The 20,926-nt window shown below is 48.1% G+C and overlaps 1 protein-coding gene and 1 long non-coding RNA gene across 8 annotated transcripts; one reads left to right on the top strand and one right to left on the bottom strand.

The window, feature by feature from the left end:
* Positions 1-3,147: 3,147 nt before the first annotated feature.
* On the bottom strand, positions 3,148-5,351 carry LOC308464680. The gene is made up of 2 exons (XR_013980126.1): positions 5,212-5,351; positions 3,148-3,812 (listed from the first exon to the last, which is right to left on the bottom strand). It is a non-coding gene; the product is annotated as an uncharacterized lncRNA (long non-coding RNA).
* On the top strand, positions 5,316-20,161 carry CD3E (CD3 epsilon subunit of T-cell receptor complex). 7 transcript variants are annotated; one of them, XM_080984160.1, is made up of 7 exons: positions 11,894-12,149; positions 12,620-12,714; positions 14,712-14,838; positions 17,137-17,367; positions 18,149-18,319; positions 18,878-18,924; positions 19,200-20,161. In XM_080984160.1, exons 3-7 carry the CDS (start codon positions 14,790-14,792, stop codon positions 19,254-19,256), a joined length of 555 nt encoding a protein of 184 aa, XP_080840286.1. In that variant the 5' UTR covers positions 11,894-12,149; positions 12,620-12,714; positions 14,712-14,789; the 3' UTR covers positions 19,257-20,161. The 7 variants fall into 7 exon arrangements, with proteins under 7 accessions (XP_080840287.1, XP_080840292.1, XP_080840286.1 ...); XM_080984162.1 differs by lacking the exons at positions 11,894-12,149; positions 12,620-12,714 and adding exons at positions 12,740-12,901; positions 13,962-14,115; XM_080984161.1 differs by lacking the exons at positions 11,894-12,149; positions 12,620-12,714 and adding an exon at positions 5,316-5,442.
* Positions 20,162-20,926: the final 765 nt, after the last annotated feature.

Genomic DNA, 20,926 nt, shown 5'->3' with positions numbered 1-20,926 from the left:
CTTATCCTCCATGAATTTGTCTACTCCTCTTTTAAAGCCACCCAGATTGGTAGCCATCGCTGCCTGCTGTGGGAGAGGATTCCATAGTTTAACTATGCCCTGCATGAAGAAATCCTTTATTTTTTCTGTCCTGAAGTTCTCATGTTATGAGATGGAGGGGGAGGGAATCTCTGACCACTTTCTCCATGCCATCCATAATTTCAACACATCTATCATGTTTCCTCTTACTCAGAGGAGTTACCCTTTCCTTGAATTTCTTCAGTGAAAGTTGCAGTATTCAGGACTTTTTAGTTTAATGTGCCCCAGATCAAACCTTGTTCCAGGGGACAGGGATGGGGGAAAATATGTGGAGAACGTTCTGAAAAGTGGCTGCCTTTTTTTCCCTAAGGGTGTGAGGGGGGAAATAGATATTGGGCAGTCACTCAGAAGAAAAATGTCTTCTGAGGAATTTCAGCTCAGCCCTAGTGAATACCTTCCAACCTTAATGCTGCTGGGATAAGAATTTAAAATGATTTCTTGCAAGTGATCAGTAAGAATTAAGGTTCTCTATGAGCTCCAGTGCAGATGTCAAAATGAAAGACAGAGGCAGGGAGATCTTTGCTGGTAGGGTGGGCAGAGACAACAGGGAAGCCTTCACAATGACAAACTCTAAAGCCTAAGAAGCATGCATGTGTGTATTGAGGTGGGGGTTACAGGGTCATTTCACACATGCTCAGAGGCTCTCTCTTCCGTTGATGAGCCAAGCCCTGCCTTGCAAGCCGGTTCTGGAGCAGGCACCTGTTGATGTCTTATGAACCTTAGGCCAGGTCCAAATAACAGGCAACATGACCATGAGCACAGGGGCGGCTGAAGCAGCATGCAGCAGGGTTGTTTAGGGCAAAGCCCCCCCCCCCCATCTGGCCTGCAAGCCCTTCCCCACTCCCAGCAAAGCTTCCCTGCCGGTCCGGCTGTTGCCTTCCAAGAGTGCAACAGAGAACTCTTGAGCATGGGTTGTGGCACCGCGAGGCCTCCTTCTCTGGGGCTGTGGGAAGGGCATACAGCTGGGGTCAGGTCTCAACATGTAGCAACAGCAGCAAGGATTGCTGAACAGGTTCCTACACTGGTGATGGGAGGATGGGAGGGAGCTGGGCTGGCTCCACAAAGGCACTTTGTGCTTTCTGGCCTGGCCGAAAGCTGATCCGACAGAAAAGGATGGATTGCATTTGAGCCAGTTTTCCCTTTGTCTGGCCTGAGAAGCAGCCTTCAGAGTCAGCCATCACAACCAGGATTGGGCAGTCAGCTCAGAGAACCGCAGGAGCTACTTCTCTGGGCTTCTGAGTCTCCAGTGCTCTGCACTCCCTTCTAAACATTCTCTAAATATCCCCTAAATATGACTATGCAGTGTGTGCAGCAAGACTACTTGGGAACAAAATATCTTCCATTCATGTTATATTGATGTCACTTGGCTGCTGGGAGAGCTTTCCCCAGGGAGATCTTATTGACCCTCCCCCCAGATAATTTAATATCCTCTCTGCCTCTGCCCTCCTCCCCAGGTTGTCCTCTCTTGTCCTGCGGATCCTTTACCACAGAGAAGAAAGCACACATCCCAAATGAGCTGGATTCAAAGGCAAGAGGAAGCCACTGACAGGGGCATCAGAATAATTCTGGACCAGATGCAGCAGGCAAAACAGAACCCACAAAGTACAGCATCCTATTCTCACAGCTACCAACCAGATGCCCCAAAGCATGGGTAGGCAAAGTAAGGCCCAGGGGCTGGATCCAGCCCAATCACCTTCTAAATCCGGCTCACGGACAGTCCGGGAATCAGCGTGTTTTTACATGAGTAGAATGTGTCTCTTTATTTAAAATGCATCTCTGGGTTATTTGTGGGGCATAGGAATTCGTTCATCCCCCCCCCCCCCAAAAAAAATATAGTCTGCCCCCCCCCACAAGGTCTGAGGGACAGTGGACTGGCCCCCTGCTGAAAAAGTTTGCTGACCCCTGCCTCAAAGGGAAGAGGCCCACAAGGAGAAAATGAGTGCCAAAGCCACTCTCAGCTTCATTGACTGTGAACCCCAAAATTTGCAGTGCCAAAGTTTTGTAATAGTTTTGTAGCGTTCTGCAGAGCAAACCCCATGTTTTGCAGCAACCGAGCTCAAACTGGGGGGGTCATAGGTATCACCCCAAAACCCAACATAGTCTGGTTCACTTCAAACGGGTGCCAAAGTTTTGTATTGTTTTGTAGTGCAAACCTCACATTTTGTAGGACCCCCCCAAACTGAGGAATTGATACTTCAAAGCAGGGTTCGTATTCAACACCCCCAAACCCAACACGGTCCAATTTACTGCAAAATGTGGGGGGTTTGCACTACAAAATGCTGCAAAACTATTACAAAACTTTGGCACCAGTTTGGAGATCCCAAATCTTGGGGTTCATAGTTAATGAAGCTCACTCTAAAATCCTGGCAACTGGTATTATTCAGAGGCGTTTACTGCCTCAGGGGGTAGCATGCAGCCATTGTGACTAAGAGTCATTTGTGGCCTTAATATGCAATCCTAACTCTGCACCCACTGCTCAGTTTAGGACAGAGAGACAGTCCTCCTAGGAAAGCCCAAGCCATCTCCTATCCCTCACATGGCTGGCTGGCTGGTGGCAGCAGTAAACACACCCAGGACACCCCAAAAATTGTTGATCCAGGACAAACCGCCACCTGCCAGAAATTCCCCCCAGACGTCACTTCCACCTTTGAAACCCCAGGAAAATCCGCAGCCCTACTCCCCATAAGGTGTAACCATCCTGGCCCTCAACACTGACCCACCCAGCTCTGACATTCAGCGAGCTTGTGAACATGCCAGAGTCACAAGAAGCAAACACTCATCTGCATGTTATTATAGAGAGCTCTTGGCTGCTGTATGAATATCACCGCAAAGGGGTGCTCTGCTGGCACTTGGAACCCCAACCCTTGGTTCTGGCTCCCTGTAGCCACTCCTGCACCCAGGCATGGCACATGCACATGCTTCCATGCTAGTATGAAACATGCAGTACGCACAGAAGCCTGTAATTCTCACATGCAATCATGACACTCACAATGATCGCTTGATGTTGAGGCCCGGATGCCCTCTCAAGCTGGTCACCCCAAGAGTTTGCACAGACGATACAGAGAGACAAACAGTTAGCAAGTTTTATTCTATTGTAAACAACACACTAACACAAGGCTGCATTGGAAGAGTTTGAAACCACTGTTAAGCGTTTCTCAAGGTCCGCTAGCTTGCTTTTCAGTTCCCTGTTTTCTTTATGTACTTGTTGTAAATGCTTTCCTTGTATCTGGTTCTTCCTCTCCAAGGAGGTAATGCTGCCTCTGAGAGTATCGACCTTGGCCACCATCTCTTCTAATTGTTTCATCAGTTTAGCCATTTCTTTGGTGGTTTTGTTAACTTTCTGGTCAACGTCTTCTGGGTCCTGCTGTGGTTGTATTGTGTGACTGTTTCCTGGGGCCATGGCGGTCTCTGTGGTTTCGGTATTCCCCTTGGTTGTGGCCATTTTGGCTTTCCCGTCGATCTCTTTCGGGTTGTGTGGTGTGGCTTTTGGCGGTAGGGGTGGGGTTCTGCAGGTCTCTTGCTGTTGTGTCTTGCTTTCACCTTAAGTACCCCTCGCTGTTGCGTCTGGGCTGTGGGTCTTAAATGTTGCAGTTGATGATTTTGGTGAGCCTCTTTCCTTTTACCATGCCCTTGTTTCGCTCTTGCTTCCCTAAGGACAGCTGACCTCCCAGGAGCAGGTTGGTTGGTTCAAGGACTTCTCTCGGACCACAGTGGCTGAGTGGTGGCAGAATGCCCTGGTGGCAGAATAATGGACAGACAAACAAGGACAAACAATCAGACAGAGGGAGAAACGTGCAAGCATACAAGATACAAGTAAAAATATACAGGGCAGAGCCACAGCTGGGTGATCTTGCGCCCCTGGCAGAACCGTCCAGATTGTGCCCCCTAGCCACGGACAAATTAACTCTTCTTTCCACCCATTCAATTCACCCTCTGTTAAAAACCTTTTCTTATGATGCAATAAACGATATTTTTATTTACAGATATTTTTTTGGACATATTTTAAGCTGATTTTGCAAAAAAAACCCAAACCCTCACCTGCACCCTGGGCGGGGGCTTACTTCACCACCCCCTAGCTATGGCCCTGGTACAGGGGGAAGGAAAAGGGGGGGGAGAGATGGGTGGTGGTAGGGGATTGTGTGTGTGTAAAATATTGAAGTAAGAAGAAAAATGAAGATGTGCAAATAAAAAGTATAAGGATAAGAATTTAAAGATGAAGGTAAAAAATCAAGGTAGAGAGTTAAGTTTAAAAATGGATGGTAAAGTTAAAAATTTAAAGTCAAAAATCCTGGTTTATTCTGCTGCATAGCTAAAATATCTTTCCCCGTCTCCCTGGTGTGGTGGAAAGGGTGGGGAATTCAAATATTGATAATAATAATGGTGATAAAATTAATAAGAAAAGAAGAAAAAGGGGGGAAGGGAGAAAGCAATGATAAGAGTAGTAGTAGTAGCAGCAACATTTTTAAAAATTTAAAAAGCGGGGAGGGGTAATGATTAAGGAATAAACGTAAGACTAGAGTAAAAATAAGGAAAACTGATAAAAAGGAAACATTTTTTTTTAAAATTATCTGTTTGTTTATTTCTGAAAGTCTCCGCTGGGGCGCACCAACCTGAGGGTGGTTTTTGTAGCGTTTGGGAACTCACGAGGCTTGGAGATCGGTAGCGTCCGCAGGAGGGAGCCTTTGTCGGCTCAGGCCTCCTCCGTGGGCGCCGCCATTCTCCGTCTCCTCCGCGCTCACCCAGTCCAAAGCGGACCGGCTGGGCTTGGGGGGTCCCGACCCGCGGTAGCGGGCTCCGCAGACCCAGCTGGCCGAGGGTCAAAGCGACAGCAGTGGTTTCAGGGAGGCAGCGCCAAAAGCCGCCGCGCGCCTTCTCCTGCGCCTCGCGATCCCGGCTCTCCGGTGGCGCAATCGCTGCGTCCCTCTCTCCAAAATGCGGCTAGAGTCGCTGGCGACTTGGGACCCGGGTCTGAACCTTTGTTGGGCGGGGGGGGGGGAGATCCGGGGACAGAGCGAAACGTGGGGATGATCTCCCCGCTTCTCTTCTCCTCGCGTGTTTTGCTTCGGGGTCTGCTCTAAAGCAGAGCGCATGGCCGGGCTCCCCGCTTCTCCCGGCGTTCAGCTGCTCCCCTACCTCCCCTTCTGCCTTTGAAGGTTCGATGGGGCTTCACCTTTTCTCTAGCCCGTCGGTTTAGGGTCTCCTCCGTCTGGTTCCGAACTCCTGCGTCTGGATCAGCCCTGGGTGGCCTGGGAGAGATGGCTCCCCCTAATTCGCCATCTTTCCCGGAAGTCCAACCACTGCAAAGAGTTACCGCTAATTCTAAAGAATTCCTGGGAGGAACACAAAGGAAAACTAGGAGATGTGGTCAGGCAAAACAAAACAAAAAGGGGGGGGGGGGTTGTTGGCTGGGAGGAGGAAATTTGGCTGAAAGTGCTGAAAGGGTTACTTGCTCTAGGAAGAATAAAAAAAATCCTTCCAGTAGCACCTTTAAGACCAACTAAGTTAGTTCTTGGTATGAGCTTTCGTGTGCAAGCACACTTCTTCAGATACACTGAAACAGAAGTTGCCAGATCCTTCTATATAGTGAGAAGGTGGGGAGGGGTATTACTCAGAAGGGTGGTGGGAATGGGAGATTGGCAGATAGCTGAGATGAGCCTGCTGACGACTCTTAACGACTGTAATAGGTCTTACAGGAAAAGGCAAGGGGTGAGAAGGTGAGAAATGGCTTAGTCATGTATAATGGGATAAGAATCCAATGTTCAAACCAGGTCTCTCCATGGTTTTAAGTTTGGTAATGAGTTGCAATTCAGCAGCTTCTCTTTCCAGTCTATTTCTGAAATTCCTTTGTAGTAAAACAGCTACTTTGAGATCTTGTATAGAATGTCCTGGGAGATTGAAGTGTTCTCCTACTGGTTTCTCTGTTTTGTGATTCTTGATGTCAGATTTATGTCCATTTATTCTTTGGCGTAAGGTTTGGCCTGTTTGTCCAATATAGAGAGCTGAAGGACACTGTTGGCATTTGATGCCATACACAATGTTAGATGTTAGGAAATGTTAGGAAAAACAAAACATTTACCACTCTCAACTGGAGCTACTGAAAAAACAGAAAAACAAGAAACTCTCTAACCTTTCCAACCTACAGGCTACTAATCAAAACAAGATCAACAATATTGTCAATCTCTCACAGCAAGCACTCAGCTTAGCCGAGGAATCAGTCCTTTCACGTGGACTGTCATTCTGCCCTGCCAAATCCCCACACATGATTCAGTTCTACGGGGACTTGGAAGCATTTTTCCTCCGTTTACGCCTGAAGGAGTATTTTCAACACACACAACAACAAGACAAATCAGAACAAACAACAACTTCACAACACAACACCTCTCAACCCACTGGAGAACAACAACCACCCTCCCAACAGAACACTGACCACCAACTACCTCCGAAAAAGTGTTACACAAAAAGGGACTCCACATGGACCCCTCCTGATGGACGCAATACCACACTGGACTTGTACATTGACTGCTTCCGCCACAGAATCCAAACAGATGTGACCAGAAAACACCATCGCTTACAACAAAATCTAAACCATGCTGAAAGGAGAGCCATAGATAATCTCAGAAACAACCCAGACATTATAATTAAAGAAGCAGACAAAGGTGGAGCTGTCGTCATCATGAACAAAACTGACTACATTCAGGAGGCTCACAGACAACTTTCCAATACCGCCTTTTACACAAAATTGGACTCAGACCCCACACAAGAATACAAGAAAGAACTGAACAAGATTGTTAAGGAGCTACCCCCACACATCCAAGAACAGATCCTCACCAACACACCAACAGAACCTCGACCAGGAACTTTCTATCTTCTACCTAAAATACACAAACCAGGAAATCCAGGACGCCCCATCATTTCAGGTATTGGCACTATTACAGTGGGTGTCTCCGGTTATATGGACTCTGTTCTGAAACCATATGCCATCAGTGCTCCCAGCTATGTACGTGACACCACAGATCTTCTGAGGAAAATACAATCTTTAAATAATCTTCCCAACAATACTATACTAGCTACTATGGATGTGGAATCTCTGTATACCAACATCCCACACAACGATGGTTTACAAGCTATAAGGAACACCATTTCAGATAAAACCACAGCGGACCTTGCCACCAAACTCTGCCAATTTGTCCTTACCCACAACAACTTCAAATTCGGTGATGACCTGTTCCTTCAGATCAGTGGCACAGTAATGGGCACCCGCATGGCCCCACAGTATGCCAACATCTTCATGGCAGATTTAGAACAACGTTTCCTAAACTCCTACCCACTCAAACCTCTCTTGTACCTGCGATACATTGACGATATTTTTATCATCTGGACACATGGTCAACAGACCCTGGACACCTTTCACCAGAAATTTAATGATTTTCACCCCACAATCAACCTTACAATGAATCAATCTATGCAAGAAATACATTTTTTGGACACTACTATAAAAATACAGGATGGGCGCATAGACACCACCTTATACCGTAAACCAACTGACCGACAAACATATCTACATGCCTCTAGCTACCATCCCAAACATACCAAACAGTCCATTGTATATAGCCAGGCACTACGTTACAGCCGCATCTGTTCCAATTCTACAGACAGAGACTCTCACCTAAGAGATCTACAGCAAACCTTTTCAGAACTAAAATACCCAGCAGATGAAGTTAGACAACAGATCAACAGAGCCAGACTTATACCCAGAGAGAACTTGCTGCAAGACAGACCCAAAAAAGAAAATAACAGAACACCTCTAGTCATCACATACAGCTCCCAAGTTAAAACAGTACAACGCATCATCAGAGATCTACAACCTCTCCTGGACAATGACAGTTCTCTTTCTCAAGCTCTGGGAGGAAGACCTTTCATTGCCTACAGACAGCCACCCAATCTTAAACAACTCCTAACCCACAATAATACTACAACCAGACTTAACACGGACACTGGCACCAGAGCCTGCAATAAACCCAGATGCCAACCTTGCTGCCACATACACCCGGACAACACCATTACTGGCCCCAACAACATCACACATACCATCTCGGGACTATTCAATTGCTCATCATCTAACATTGTGTATGGCATCAAATGCCAACAGTGTCCTTCAGCTCTCTATATTGGACAAACAGGCCAAACCTTACGCCAAAGAATAAATGGACATAAATCTGACATCAAGAATCACAAAACAGAGAAACCAGTAGGAGAACACTTCAATCTCCCAGGACATTCTATACAAGATCTCAAAGTAGCTGTTTTACTACAAAGGAATTTCAGAAATAGACTGGAAAGAGAAGCTGCTGAATTGCAACTCATTACCAAACTTAAAACCATGGAGAGACCTGGTTTGAACAAAGACATTGGATTCTTATCCCATTATACATGACTAAGCCATTTCTCACCTTCTCACCCCTTGCCTTTTCCTGTAAGACCTATTACAGTCGTTAAGAGTCGTCAGCAGGCTCATCTCAGCTATCTGCCAATCTCCCATTCCCACCACCCTTCTGAGTAATACCCCTCCCCACCTTCTCACTATATAGAAGGATCTGGCAACTTCTGTTTCAGTGTATCTGAAGAAGTGTGCTTGCACACGAAAGCTCATACCAAGAACTAACTTAGTTGGTCTTAAAGGTGCTACTGGAAGGATTTTTTTTATTTTGACTATGGCAGACCAACACGGCTACCTATCTGTAACTTGCTCTAGGAAGAGAAGGGGAGGTTTGCAGAGGAGGAAGGGGGTTGGGTAAGGGAAGGTTTGAGGGCAAGAATCGGAAGAATGCAACTGGAAGAGTTTGGGGCATGGAGGTTTTTAAGCAGAGGTTTGGGTGGCCATCTGTCATGGATGCTTTAGCTGAGATCCCTGCATCGCAGGGGGTTGGACTAGATGATCCATGGGTGTCCCACCCGATGGGATTGAAACCTGAATACAGGGGAAGAAGGGAGAGAGTGAGGGGTTTGCCTGCTGATGGGCTTGCCAGGGAAGAGTAAGGGGAGCGAGCCTGAACACCTGCAAGTATTTATTTGAGGATTTTTAGTATTTGTTGATCAAAAGATTCCTAGCTGGGAAAGGCACCAGCTTTTATGCCCAAGTTGAGCTCAAAATAATAGGAACATTTATGTCTTTCCGGCAGTGTATGCAGACTCTCCAAGTGTCCCTATTTTCCAGGGACATCCCTGATTTAGAGAAGACTTCCCCATTTCTGATTTGATCCTGGAATGCCCCACTTTTCCTTAGGATGCCCCTATTTTCATTGAAGAAATGTTGGAGGGTATGATAGGATGACTCTATTTTTAATTGGAGAAATGTTGGAGGGTATGGAGTTATCCAACCCCTGAACCATCTGAAGGCAATCCCCGTATAGGGAAGGTTTTTTATTGTTCAATGTTCTATTATGATCTTATATACATGCTGGAAGCTGCCCAGAGTGGCTGGGGCATTCCAGTAAGATGTGTGGGGTATAAATAGTAAAATTCTTGTTATGGAATGGGACATCCCTATTTTCATTGGAGAAATGTTGGAAGGTATGGTGTATGGGTGTTTAAAAGTTTTCAAATGGTAACAACCAGGAAGAGTTTGAGAAATGGATTCTAAAAGTGCATCTCCGTTCCTCTTTTCAGCTGAGTACTTAAAGGGAAATAAATTGGTATATTTGGGGAGATCTACTGGAAAGAGCCTCAGGCGATTAAAACTACTTGGTTAGATGGAAAACTAATTTAAAATTTACAGATTGTTCCCTGTTGAAGGAGAATTATATGAAGATGATGTACAGATGGTATATGACACCAGTGCAGTTAGGGAAAATGTACAAAACTAGTTCAAATATATGTTGGAAGTGTAAGGAAAAGGAGGGGACATTTTATCATATGTGGTGGGATTGTAATGTAATTTTAAAAATTTGGGAAATGAAATACAATGAATTAAAGAAAAAGTTCCATTTAACATTTGTTAAAAAACCTGAAGCATTTTTGTTAGGGATTGTTGGGAAAGACCTGCCAAAAAAACCTGAAAAACATTTTCATGTAGGCGACAACGGCCGCAAGAGTTCTAAAAGCACAAGGATGGAATACTGAAGAAATCCCAACTAAAGAATCATGGCAAGAAAAATTGATGGACTATGCAGAGCTGGCAAAATTGACACATAAGGGACAAGGATAACTGTGACTTTAAATATGAATGGGAACCCTTTACAAAGTATTTGAAGATGCAACAAAGCTAACTGGACTCCTTGGCAGGTTTTGAATAAACATTCACAAACTTTTTATTGACAATAATCAGTTAAACAATTTAAGGATCTATACAACTTTGCAACATGCAGAGAACAGCATTTGCAGAGAAACCAAAGACTGGAACTGAGGGAAGTCAGGGGGGGAGGGAGGGGGGGAGGGAGGAAAAATGGGGGGGAATTAAGGATGATATGTTTTTGGATAATATGTTTTGTTTAAATTTTCAATAAAAATTATTTTTTTAAAAAAAACTACTTGATTAGTAGATGGGGGGAAGGAGAGGGAAAGGGAAAGAACTCGCATTATCTTGGTTTAAAACTTCCAGAAAGAATCTGTGTTATTTTGTTTTTAAATTTACAAATGATAAGGGAGGCTGGCAGAGATTTACACTGAGGAGACAGCGGTCAACGGACTTGCCAAGAGGTGTTGCAATGAAGCTTGTTTGAACATGCCAGCTGGCCTTCCAGTGATGGAGGCTCTTCTTCTGCCCCTCCAAGCCAAAACCAAACTTTCCTTCTTAGGAACAGGATACCATTGCAAAATCTGGTGCCTGTGTTTGAGGGTGATTCACAACAATGCAGTTGCTTCCCCTCCATCCCCATGTATTCACATGCTGCCCTGGAAGAGGTGCCAGACATCCCATACATAGACGTCTCCCCAGAAGGGGGACATGGGGGATCAATGCCTCCCCAACAAGGAGCACCCCCCCCCCACATGCCTCCCATTTCAGAACTCCTGTCATTAACATATAATAAAACAAATAATTGGTTTTTTTGTCCAGGGTAGGGGAGTAGCAGCTGGAATGGATATACAGTGGTACCTCAGGTTACATACGCTTCAGGTTACATACACTTCAGGTTACAGACTCCGCTAACCCAAAAATATTACCTCAGGTTAAGAACTTTGCTTCAGGATGAGAACAGAAATCATGCTCCAGTGGCGCAGCGGCGGCAAGAGGCCCCAATAGCTAAAGTGGTGCTTCAGGTTAAGAACAGTTTCAGGTTAAGTACAGACCTCCGGAACGAATTAAGTACGTAACCAGAGGTACCACTGTACACCCAATGCCTGAGCCAAAAATTCACCTACATCTGTAATCAAGAAAGTTGTGGCTATTTCTAATCCAGATCACTGTGCGCTTGAATTTATTAATCACACCTTACATTTAGCCAGGGACAGGGGTGGGGGGCACTGTGAGTGGGCCTGCGTTATAAGAATTCTAAGGTCTCAAATATAGAATAGATGTTCATAAATGTACCAGGCAAACACATACATAAGCATATAAACCATGGGTATGCAAATTAAGACCCGGGGTCCGGATCCAGCCCAATCACCTTCTCAATCCGGCCCGCAGACAGTCTGGGAATCAGCGTGTTTTTACATGAGTAGAATGTGTGCTTTTATTTAAAATGCATCTCTGGGTTATTTGTGGGGCATAGGAATTTATTTGTTTTTCCCCCAAAATATAGTCTGGCCCCCCACAAGGTCTGAGGGACAGCAGACCAGCCCCCTGCTGAAAAAGTTTGCTGACCCGTGTTAAAACCATGTGTCTGAAATAGTACAGGAGAGCAATCCTGAAACCATTTTGGCTCTCCCAAATTGACCTCAAATATTTCTCTGCGAGGAGGAAGGAAATGGGCAAAGCTTTCCAATTGTCTTTGGACTTTCCAATTGTCTTTTTACACCTCCCTGCAAATACAGTCTGTTAAGCTGAGCAAACTATCAATATGCGTAAGAGATTCAGGAACTAAAGCATTTTCCATCTCAAAGGAATGACCAGGCCACCCAGAAAAGGCAATCAAGTAAGTCATTATCAGGTATCCTGGCAGGAGAGAAGCAATCTTCTCAGATTTCTGCTGGAGACCACCTCCTTCTGTGATGGTGTATATATGATGTTTTGAGGGATGGTCTTGGGCTACAGGGTGGGCAATTTCAAAAGTTTATAGGGGCTTGCGCACCATTGTTCTGGGTCTCTCCTACTTTCTTGCAAGGAGGGGAAGGAACTGTTGCAACAGAAAAATAAAGATCTGCCTTGCTTTCTATGGATCTTGCCTCCATCCACTCATCTCTGACTGATCATGGACTGATCAGTCCCTTAGGGAGTTGGGAAGCAAAAGCCAAACCCCCTGTTTTTTCTATAACACCTGCAATAAATAAACAAACCTTGGGGTGAGTTCCCTCACCTTTTTTCCAGAAAAAAAAGCACTGGCAAAAAATCCCTACACTTTGAACAATTTTATCTTATCTTATGTTTTGTTCTCTTTTTTGCAAGATCACACACCACCAGAGGTCCTCCTGCAGCCCTCTCAGCAACAGCCCTAACAGGCTCGGCTGCTGGACTACAACTCCCAACATCCCTTGCAGCAGGTATTGCCCTGCAGGATTAGAAATGCAATCCAGCCACAGCTAAGGGACTCCAAACTAGCACAGAGGCCAACAGCTACTGAAACAGATGGGCTCAGCCCAGGGCAGGGAAGCCCCCAGCAGAAACCTTGGGGTGGGAGCAAGGAGCACCCAACCCAGGGGGCAAGGAGGACAGCTGGACACAATATGGGTAACAGGGAGGCGTTGCCACAGAGTGGGTGCCAAACCTATAAGGGGCTGTCAAAAGGGGATCTCCCATTGCCACAGAAGTGGCAGGTCCTACAATCACAATTCCAGCCATGTAACAGGGAAACCCCCCACCAAAAGGTCTCCTGGGGAAAGGGCTCAGGTCCAGGGGTATTGCAGCTATTGGTGAGGGATAGCATTTTGTGCGCTCTGCCTTCCTATCCCCACTTGTGTTCACAAGCCTTCCTATAAATCAGAGTCCAAGGGCTCTGTGGTTTGATGGGAGCTCAAATGAGGAAATTGGCATGTATCTGGAGAGCCCACAGATACTCAGTGGGTGGCCTCTGATGCAATCCTACTCAAGAGGAGACCCACTGGAATTAATTGGAAAGGCTGGCTTGGGCTTATACATTTCCCTGCGTCTGCTCTGCATCGTTGGCGACGTCCCAATATTTCTGGCACAATGCAGCAGGCTGACTTGAGGAAACTGAGGCAAGGCTTGCACTAGCCTCAGAGGAGAATGTTAAGTTGTGGGTGAACATATCAGACGACACAGCGATTCTTCAAACAGCTCTTCTTTATTCAGATGCCAGAACAGAACTAACTGAGGAGTTCAGTCAGCCTGCTTATATAGAGCTCCAGAACCATTGTAACTGTTGCCACTTTCTAAAATTATCCAATCACAGAACGTCACTTTTCGATCCTTCATTTGCATACAAACTATCCAATCACAGAACGTCACTTTCGATCCTTCATTTGCATAACTATCTACAGTATCTCCCTGTTGGCCCAGGGTGAGAACATCAGTACATAACAGAGAACTTGGGCCAGAGTTCGTTTGGGCTGCTTTCTTTTCTGTCCTTGTCCCAAAGTCCTCCTTTCCTCCACAGTCGGCAGCCTTTTGTGCTCTGTAATAAACAAAAATCTGCCCTTATTCCCTTATGGGGGACACAAGATACCTTTGCAGGTTCTCCATCGGTCGGAGAAAATAACAGAGGCCAACCAGAGAATATTGAGAAGCAAAGCAGCTAGTAAGCCTGATCTTTATTGAACTGTTGCAACAGGGTGCCCCCTTCACACGCAGGAGAAAGAGGAGGACCCAGAACAAAAGTGTGTCAGCCCTTATATAGACATTTTTAATTGCCCGCCTTGGAGTCCAAGACCACCCCCAGAAACATACCTACATCACAGAGGGGGTGTAGCTCAAGAGCAATCTGAGTACGTTGTTTACCTCCTGCCTGGCAGGTTACCTGTTAATGCTTACTTGTTGGATACCCTGGGGAGCCTGGCCAATCTTTTGTAATGATAAATACTTCCTGAGCCAGGTCACAGGCTCACCCTATTCATACACAGATATACCCTTAAGACAGGTTTTGTGAATGAAAAGACAATGGGGAGGCTTTTCCATTTTCCTTTGACCTTGCAGAACAAACATTTGGTCAGTCTGGGAGCCAAAATGGTTCCAGGGCTGTTTTCCTGTGCTGCTTCAGACATGTGGTTTATATATTTTTGTACATGTTTGCTTGGTACATCTATGAACATTTATTATATATATAAGACCTTATTTTTTTTATTTCAGCTCCATGTCAGGAGAGCTGTAGTAGGCAAGCCTTTGCTGCACCACCACCACCCGCCCTTTACGCTTCTGCACTTCCTGGCAGGGCTTGTGTGTCGCAGACACTTCAAGCTGCTCCGAGGATGTTGCAGTGGAAACTTTGAGTGTCTTCAGCCTCTCTTTGCTGAAAGACTTGCCAAGACTCCTACTCAGCGATTCCAGGACACCCCAAAAGCAGACCTTCCCTTTCCCTTTACAGGAGTAAACAAGGTGGCACGAATTGGATGGGAGAAGTCTAATTCAGCAAGAGCCAGGAGATAGCTGGAAACGGAGAAGGATGCACCTGGGAGTCTGTCTCGCAGCCTTGGGTCTTGTCCTCCCTTTGTGTAAGTATACCTGGCTTGTTGTGGTGGGAGAGCTGGATTGGGTGGGAGGACATCAGAAGGACATACATCACCTTGCTGGGTCAAAAGGGCCCTCCAAGGTCCATCTAGGCCTCAGTTCCTAGCAGTGGCCACCAAAGGGAACCTGGAAGCCCACAAACTGGGCACGAAGGCAATGCCCTCCTTTGCTACCATGGTGGCCCATTTGGGTTACATCAGAGCAGCCAATCCAAGAGTTTGCCCCTTGCTGATGATGCTGAAACAGGCTCTCCTAACACCTCAAGAAACTGCCAGACCATTGCTGTGCTGCAGTGGATCAGTGCATCTGGCTATCAACCAGAACATTGGCGGTTCGAGCCCACCCAAGAATGGCTGTGGGCAGGATTCCTGCATTGCAGAGGGTTGAACTAGATGACCGTAGGGGTCCTATCCTGCTCTACAGTTCTATGATTCTATACATGCAGCCAGGGGGCTGTGGGGACAGGGAGGTAACCTGGAACTCATTTAAAGCGAGGGTTTGGTAGCACCTCTGCAGATGCTGCAGGAGCCATTGTGCCAAAGGGCCTTGAAGAACAGTCCTTGCTAAAATTCCACCTAAGAAGCACTTTTAAGGGGCTGAGCAGGAGGATCACAGGTTTTGGGATGACGTCCTCCCCTCCTCCTCCTCCATGCTTCAGCCAGCTCTGTTGAGGGAGAGATGATTGGGGCACTAGGGAGGGGCCATCGTAGACAGTGCCAGGGCTGCCTGCAGGCGGCTTCCAAGTGTTTCTAGCCATAGGTGGTTTGGGGCTTAAATTATGCCAGGAAAAGGACACAGGCACTGGGTAAACTGGGAAATGTCCTCATCCCCATCAAGCTCAAGAGCATGTTTACATGGATCAGGCTATCCCTGTGCAGGTGAGGCCCTCAATCCTTTGAAAACCAACCCAGCAGTAGCAGCAGAGCTGGATTCCTCACAGCTTCCTTGCAGACACTAATCCTGGGGATCTTAACTTCCACATTTCTCTTGCATAGCTTGCCCCCATCTTGGCCCTGCTGCAGATTGGGGCTAGGCCCCTGCCCACATACCTAACACAGACCCCACCCTCCAAGTACTTGTCCCTATTTTCCAGGGACAGTCCCAGATTTACAGAAGCCATTCCAGTTTCTGATTTGATCCCAGAATGTCCAGCTTTCCCCTTAAAGGTAAAGGTAAAGGGACCCCTGTGAAGTCCAGTCGCGGACGACTCTGGGGTTGCGGCGCTCATCTCGCTTTACTGGCCAAGGGGGCCGGCGTACAGCTTCCGGGTCATGTGGCCAGCATGACTAAGCCACTTCTGGCAAACTAGAGCAGCACACGGAAATGCCTTTTACCTTCCCACCGGAGCGGTACCTATTTATCTACTTGCACTTTGACGTGCTTTCGAACTGCTAGGTTGGCAGGAGCAGGGACTGAGCAACGGGAGCTCACCCCGTTGCAGGGATTCGAACCACCTACCTTCTGATCGGCAAGCCCAAGGCTCTGTGGTTTAGGCCACAGCGCCACCCGCAATGCCCCTATTTTCACTGGAGAAATGTTGGAGGGTATGGAGTTATGCAACCACCAAGCCAAGGAGATACATAACTATACAACCTTTAGAAGATATGTGAAGGCAGCCTTGTATAGGGAAGGGTTTTTTAAAAATGTTTAATGTTTTATTATGTTTGATATACGTTGGAAGCTGCCCAGAGTGGCTGGGGCAACCCAGTCAAATGGGCAGAGTAGAGATAATAACAATAATAGAACAGATGTCCCTTTTTTCACTGGAGAAATGTTGGAAGGTATGCTAACTAGAGGGGAGGGGGCGTTGCGCTTGTTTCCATAATTTATACCCCGCAGCTTCAACATAATTTCTGCTGCTAAATGTTCTAATTCAAAACTATATGAAACAAAACATCCTAACTGATGTTCCTGACTAAAACAGCCGTGGTCGGTTCAAATAAAAACTCCTCTGAGTTAAAAGCATGAGTCTTAGCATCTCTTAAATGCCCTGGTAGAGAGAGAACTGTCACAGATGGGAGAAGCTGCTGTTACTTTCCCCTCAGCTCTGCTCCCCCACTACGTTCCACATGGAGCCCCCCCCCCCCCCCGCAATGCCCTTGGCATGAGAGGTCCTGAAACAGAGAGAACCAAAGGTTTCTAAAGGCCTTGGACGAGGCTTTTCTGAGGGGCTGGTGAATGAAATCAGAGCCCTTTCTCAGCCAGAGGCACCAAGGAAAGGGCAGAGTGGAGACTTTTTTGCCCTAGCCTTGTGGTCACCTGTCTTTTCTTCTGTTCTCCAGCCTCATCCTCTGAATTGCACAAAGTGGGCATCTCTGGGCGCCGCGTGACTGTCACCTGCCCTCTACCAAATGCCAATTGGAAATTGGTCAATAAAAAGAAGGGAAATTATAATGTCACCGAAGAAAATGAAATCTTGACCATTGAAGCCATGAACAACATGGAAGTGGTCAAGGGTGACTTCACCTGTCAGAATGGCACGGCATCCCGCAAGATTTATCTGCAAATCAAAGGTCAGTGCTCAAGTTTGAGGTTCTGGTGCTAGAAATCCTGTGCCTTCTTCAGGCGAGAGCTACTGTGAGGGATGACTATGCTCCATCCCCCAGTATGCCTCTGAATAATTCCAGTTGGTGGAATTGAGGGGGGGGGGGAGAGAAGAGTGCCGTCCCGCTCTTGTCCTGCTTGCGGGCTTTGTTTTGGGGCATCTCATTGGCTGCTGTGACACTGGGCTAGCTGGGCCACCTTTGGCTTGACCCAGCTGCAGGGCTCCTCTGATGTGGGAGCTGGAGGGATCCAAGGGAGATGCAAAGAGCTTCTCCTCCTCCTGTGCCAGAAGCCAAGACTGGGGTATCCATTCCCTGACCTTGCAAACAAAGCCTGCCCAGCCCTAGCAGACTTGGATAAAACTGGAGGAGACAGCCGCCCCACCCCAGTGAGATCTTTCTCCAGAGCCAGATTGTGCCAGGACATCCCAATACATTTTGCTGTCTGCAGTGAAGGACAAGACAAATCCCTCCCACCCCCTTGTATGTGTAGGAGCATCTACAGGCTGGAGGGCAGCTCTGTGCAGAGGCTCCTCTGCTGGACTCCGGCACACAACAGAGCTTCCTCGCATGATGGCTCAGCACTACCAGGCTGCCCAATCCACCAGGGGATGCAACATTTTACCCACCAGGTGCCAGCAACCTATGCTATGCCACTGGCTCTGTGCACCAACCCCTTCCTTGCCCCATGCTGCCTAATTGTAGGGCTGCCCCAGTTTCCATGGCTTAACTCTCTTGCTCTCCTGGGCAGCCTGTGATGACTGCGTGGACCTGAGCATCGGGCTGGTGGCCGGCATCATCGTTGCTGACCTGCTCATTACCCTGGGGATCATGTTCCTGGTCTACTACTGCAGCAGCAAGAAGCCTGCCACCAGCTTTGGTGGGGGGCCCGCAGGGGGAGGCGCCCGCGGACGGACACGAGGTGAGTACTCTTGTGGTACACCAGGGCTCTCCACAGGGGTGCCTTCGGCTTCCTCCGTTGTCCCACAGAGAAAATTGGAAGTCATCTAAGCTGGGGTTGGATTGGTAAATGAATGCCGAGCATATATGGCTCCCATCTGGAGCTGGAGGTGGGGAGGGTTGCAGATCTGGTGGCAAGGGTGGGTTCTGGTACGCCCACAGCTTAAGAATTTGGGAGACCTGAAGGCTCCTCTGGGTGTTGCTGGGATGGGATCAGCTGGTTCAGGGCTTGCTTCAAGGGGTGAACTGGAGGAGAAACCAGCTGGTTGGCTGGCTAGACCCTAGCAGGGATCCTGATTGGCCCAGCCCAGAGGTCATAGCAGCAGCAGTTGCTCTGGGGTGGGGTGGGGTGGGGGGACTTTACAGCCCCATCGTTCTGACACAAAGTATTTCAGCTAAAGCACCCAGGAGTTCCTTATATGTGCGGACAGGGGCTGATGCCCCACGCTTAACCACCCTGCAATAACCACCTCCAATTCTTGGCTGTGCTAACAAATACCCACTTTGCATTGTCTTCCAGGCCAAAAGGTGGACCGCCCCCCACCTGTCCCAAACCCAGACTATGAGGTAAGCACAGCAGAGGGTGGCTGCCAGGGACCGGGAGGGAGAGTCTATGGAGGGCGGCCAAAGAACCTGATCACCATCGGCACTGGGAGGGCCAAGGGCTAGACTGGGCATACCTGGCAGGAAGGCCCTGCAGCCCTCTGGGGGCAGCTGCTTGCTCACCTGAGGCAATCAGGCCCTGCTTGCTGGTGACCCCCATGGCCTCTCCAGGGAGAGACAGAAATGGCCCCATCACAGAAGGACCCTTGGTGAGTAACCTCTCCTCTTTATTCCAACAGCCCATCCGGAAAGGCCAGCGGGAGGTGTATGCTGGGCTGGAGCCCAGGGCCTTCTGAGACATACCACAGTCTCTGCATGGAGCCACAGTGCCACGAAACCTCATTGTTGCTGACTGCTGGTGGAACCGCCGTCTCCCTTTGCCACTAGCAGCTTCCCTTGGTGGCAGGTGGGTCGCCACACACCTCTCCCTGAGTCTCACAGCCTGGAAAACCACCCTCCTTCTCTGCAGCTCAGTCCACTCCCTTCAATGGGTCCAAGTGCGCCTCCGATGGGGTCCTTCCCAGCTCCTCGATGGCCCAGTAGAAGAGCCTCCTTCTGGGCCAGATAAGCGTCGTATCCAAGTCATGCCTGGAGCAACTTCAGCCCTGCACTGCAGAGAGGGATGTCGGGCACATAGACCTGGGACAAGTCACAGGGACTTGGAAGGGTGCTATGGGCTTAGGGTCATAGGCCCACCTGGGCTTGCACTGTGAATGGTGTTCCAACCCTAAGCCAGCTCAGATTCTCCCAATTCCTCTTCTCCAGCCACACACCTGGGCAGGAGCTGGTTGCTGGGTTATGCAGGTGGGGGGAGAAATGCTGGGCAGAGAGTCTTGTCCCATTTCTGGAACCTTACCTATGGGTGCTGATAGAAGTCAAGCCCTGTTCTAAGGCATCTCCCCTTTGTTCATTCATCAGTCCTGGGCCTTCTCCACCACATCAGCCCACCTTTAAGCCCCTTTGTGGTTTGGTCCCCACCCCACCCCAAAAAGTGCTCCTGTGACCCAGGGAAAACGGTCGGTCCTTATTAAATAATCTCAGCTGACTTCTCTGCTGCCCTTCTCTCACCCAGCCATGCTGTGTTTGGGCACCACAGCAGATGCGCTGACCTCTTGGGGGACAGAATTGTATGTATTTTGTTGTGGTTGTGTTTGCAAGGAATTCTAATAAAGTGCCTTCCAGGCCAGCGTGCTGCATCACACTGGCTCTCTTTGCACGTCATTCTTTAATGGGTTGGTATGTTCTTTGCTAAGGGGGATCAGAAGGTCGGCGGTTCGAATCCCCACAACGGGGTGAGCTCCTGCCAACCTAGCAGTTCGAAAGCACATCAAAGTGCAAGTAGATAAATAGGTACCACTCCGGCGGGAAGGTAAACGGCGTTTCCATGCACTGCTCTGGTTTGCCAGAAGTGGCTTAGTCATGCTGGCCACAGGACCCGGAAGCTGTACACCGGCTCCCTTGGCCAGTAAAGCAAGATGAGGCGGCAACCACAGAGTCGTCCGCGACTGGACCTAATGGTCAGGGGTCCCTTTACCTTTTTATGTTCTTTGCTGGGAACTCCTGATGACTTTGTAACTAACAGGGGACTCAAGAAAATTTACGGATGTAGCATAATGGGAAAAGGCAGGGCAGAAAAGGCAGGGATTACTGGTTATGCCCAGGGTGGGAAGACTTTAAAGCTGTCAGGAAGACAGGTGAGGAAGATACGCTAGTCAGAGCGGCGGCAGCAGAAGGCAGGATTGCATTAACGCCATGGGCCAGAAACTCTGGCTGAGTAGCCCCTCAGCACGCTCTCGGGAGCCCCTCAATTCTCTCTGCTGCCCAGGGACTGCTTGATGGGGAAGGGCAACTAGCAAACACTCATTCCCTCGCCCCACAGGAAGTGGCAGTTGCGGGAAGAGCTGTGGTCCCACCTAAGAGCGCTCAGCACTCAGCTACCACGGCACTTGTTCCGCAGGATGTGGTC

Source organism: Podarcis pityusensis, assembly GCF_964106645.2.
Source record: "Podarcis pityusensis genome assembly, chromosome: 15".
Lineage (NCBI taxonomy): Eukaryota > Metazoa > Chordata > Lepidosauria > Squamata > Lacertidae > Podarcis > Podarcis pityusensis.
This window is presented reverse-complemented; position numbering and strand designations above follow the sequence as displayed.

Coding starts and splice junctions, on each gene's coding strand:
- CD3E (XM_080984161.1), top strand. CDS start 14,790: ATGCACCTGGGAGTCTGTCTCGCAGCCTTGGGTCTTGTCCTCCCTTTG. Junction 14,839..17,136: donor GGGTCTTGTCCTCCCTTTGT/GTAAGTATACCT, acceptor TCTGTTCTCCAG/CCTCATCCTCTGAATTGCAC. Junction 17,368..18,148: donor GATTTATCTGCAAATCAAAG/GTCAGTGCTCAA, acceptor TCTCCTGGGCAG/CCTGTGATGACTGCGTGGAC.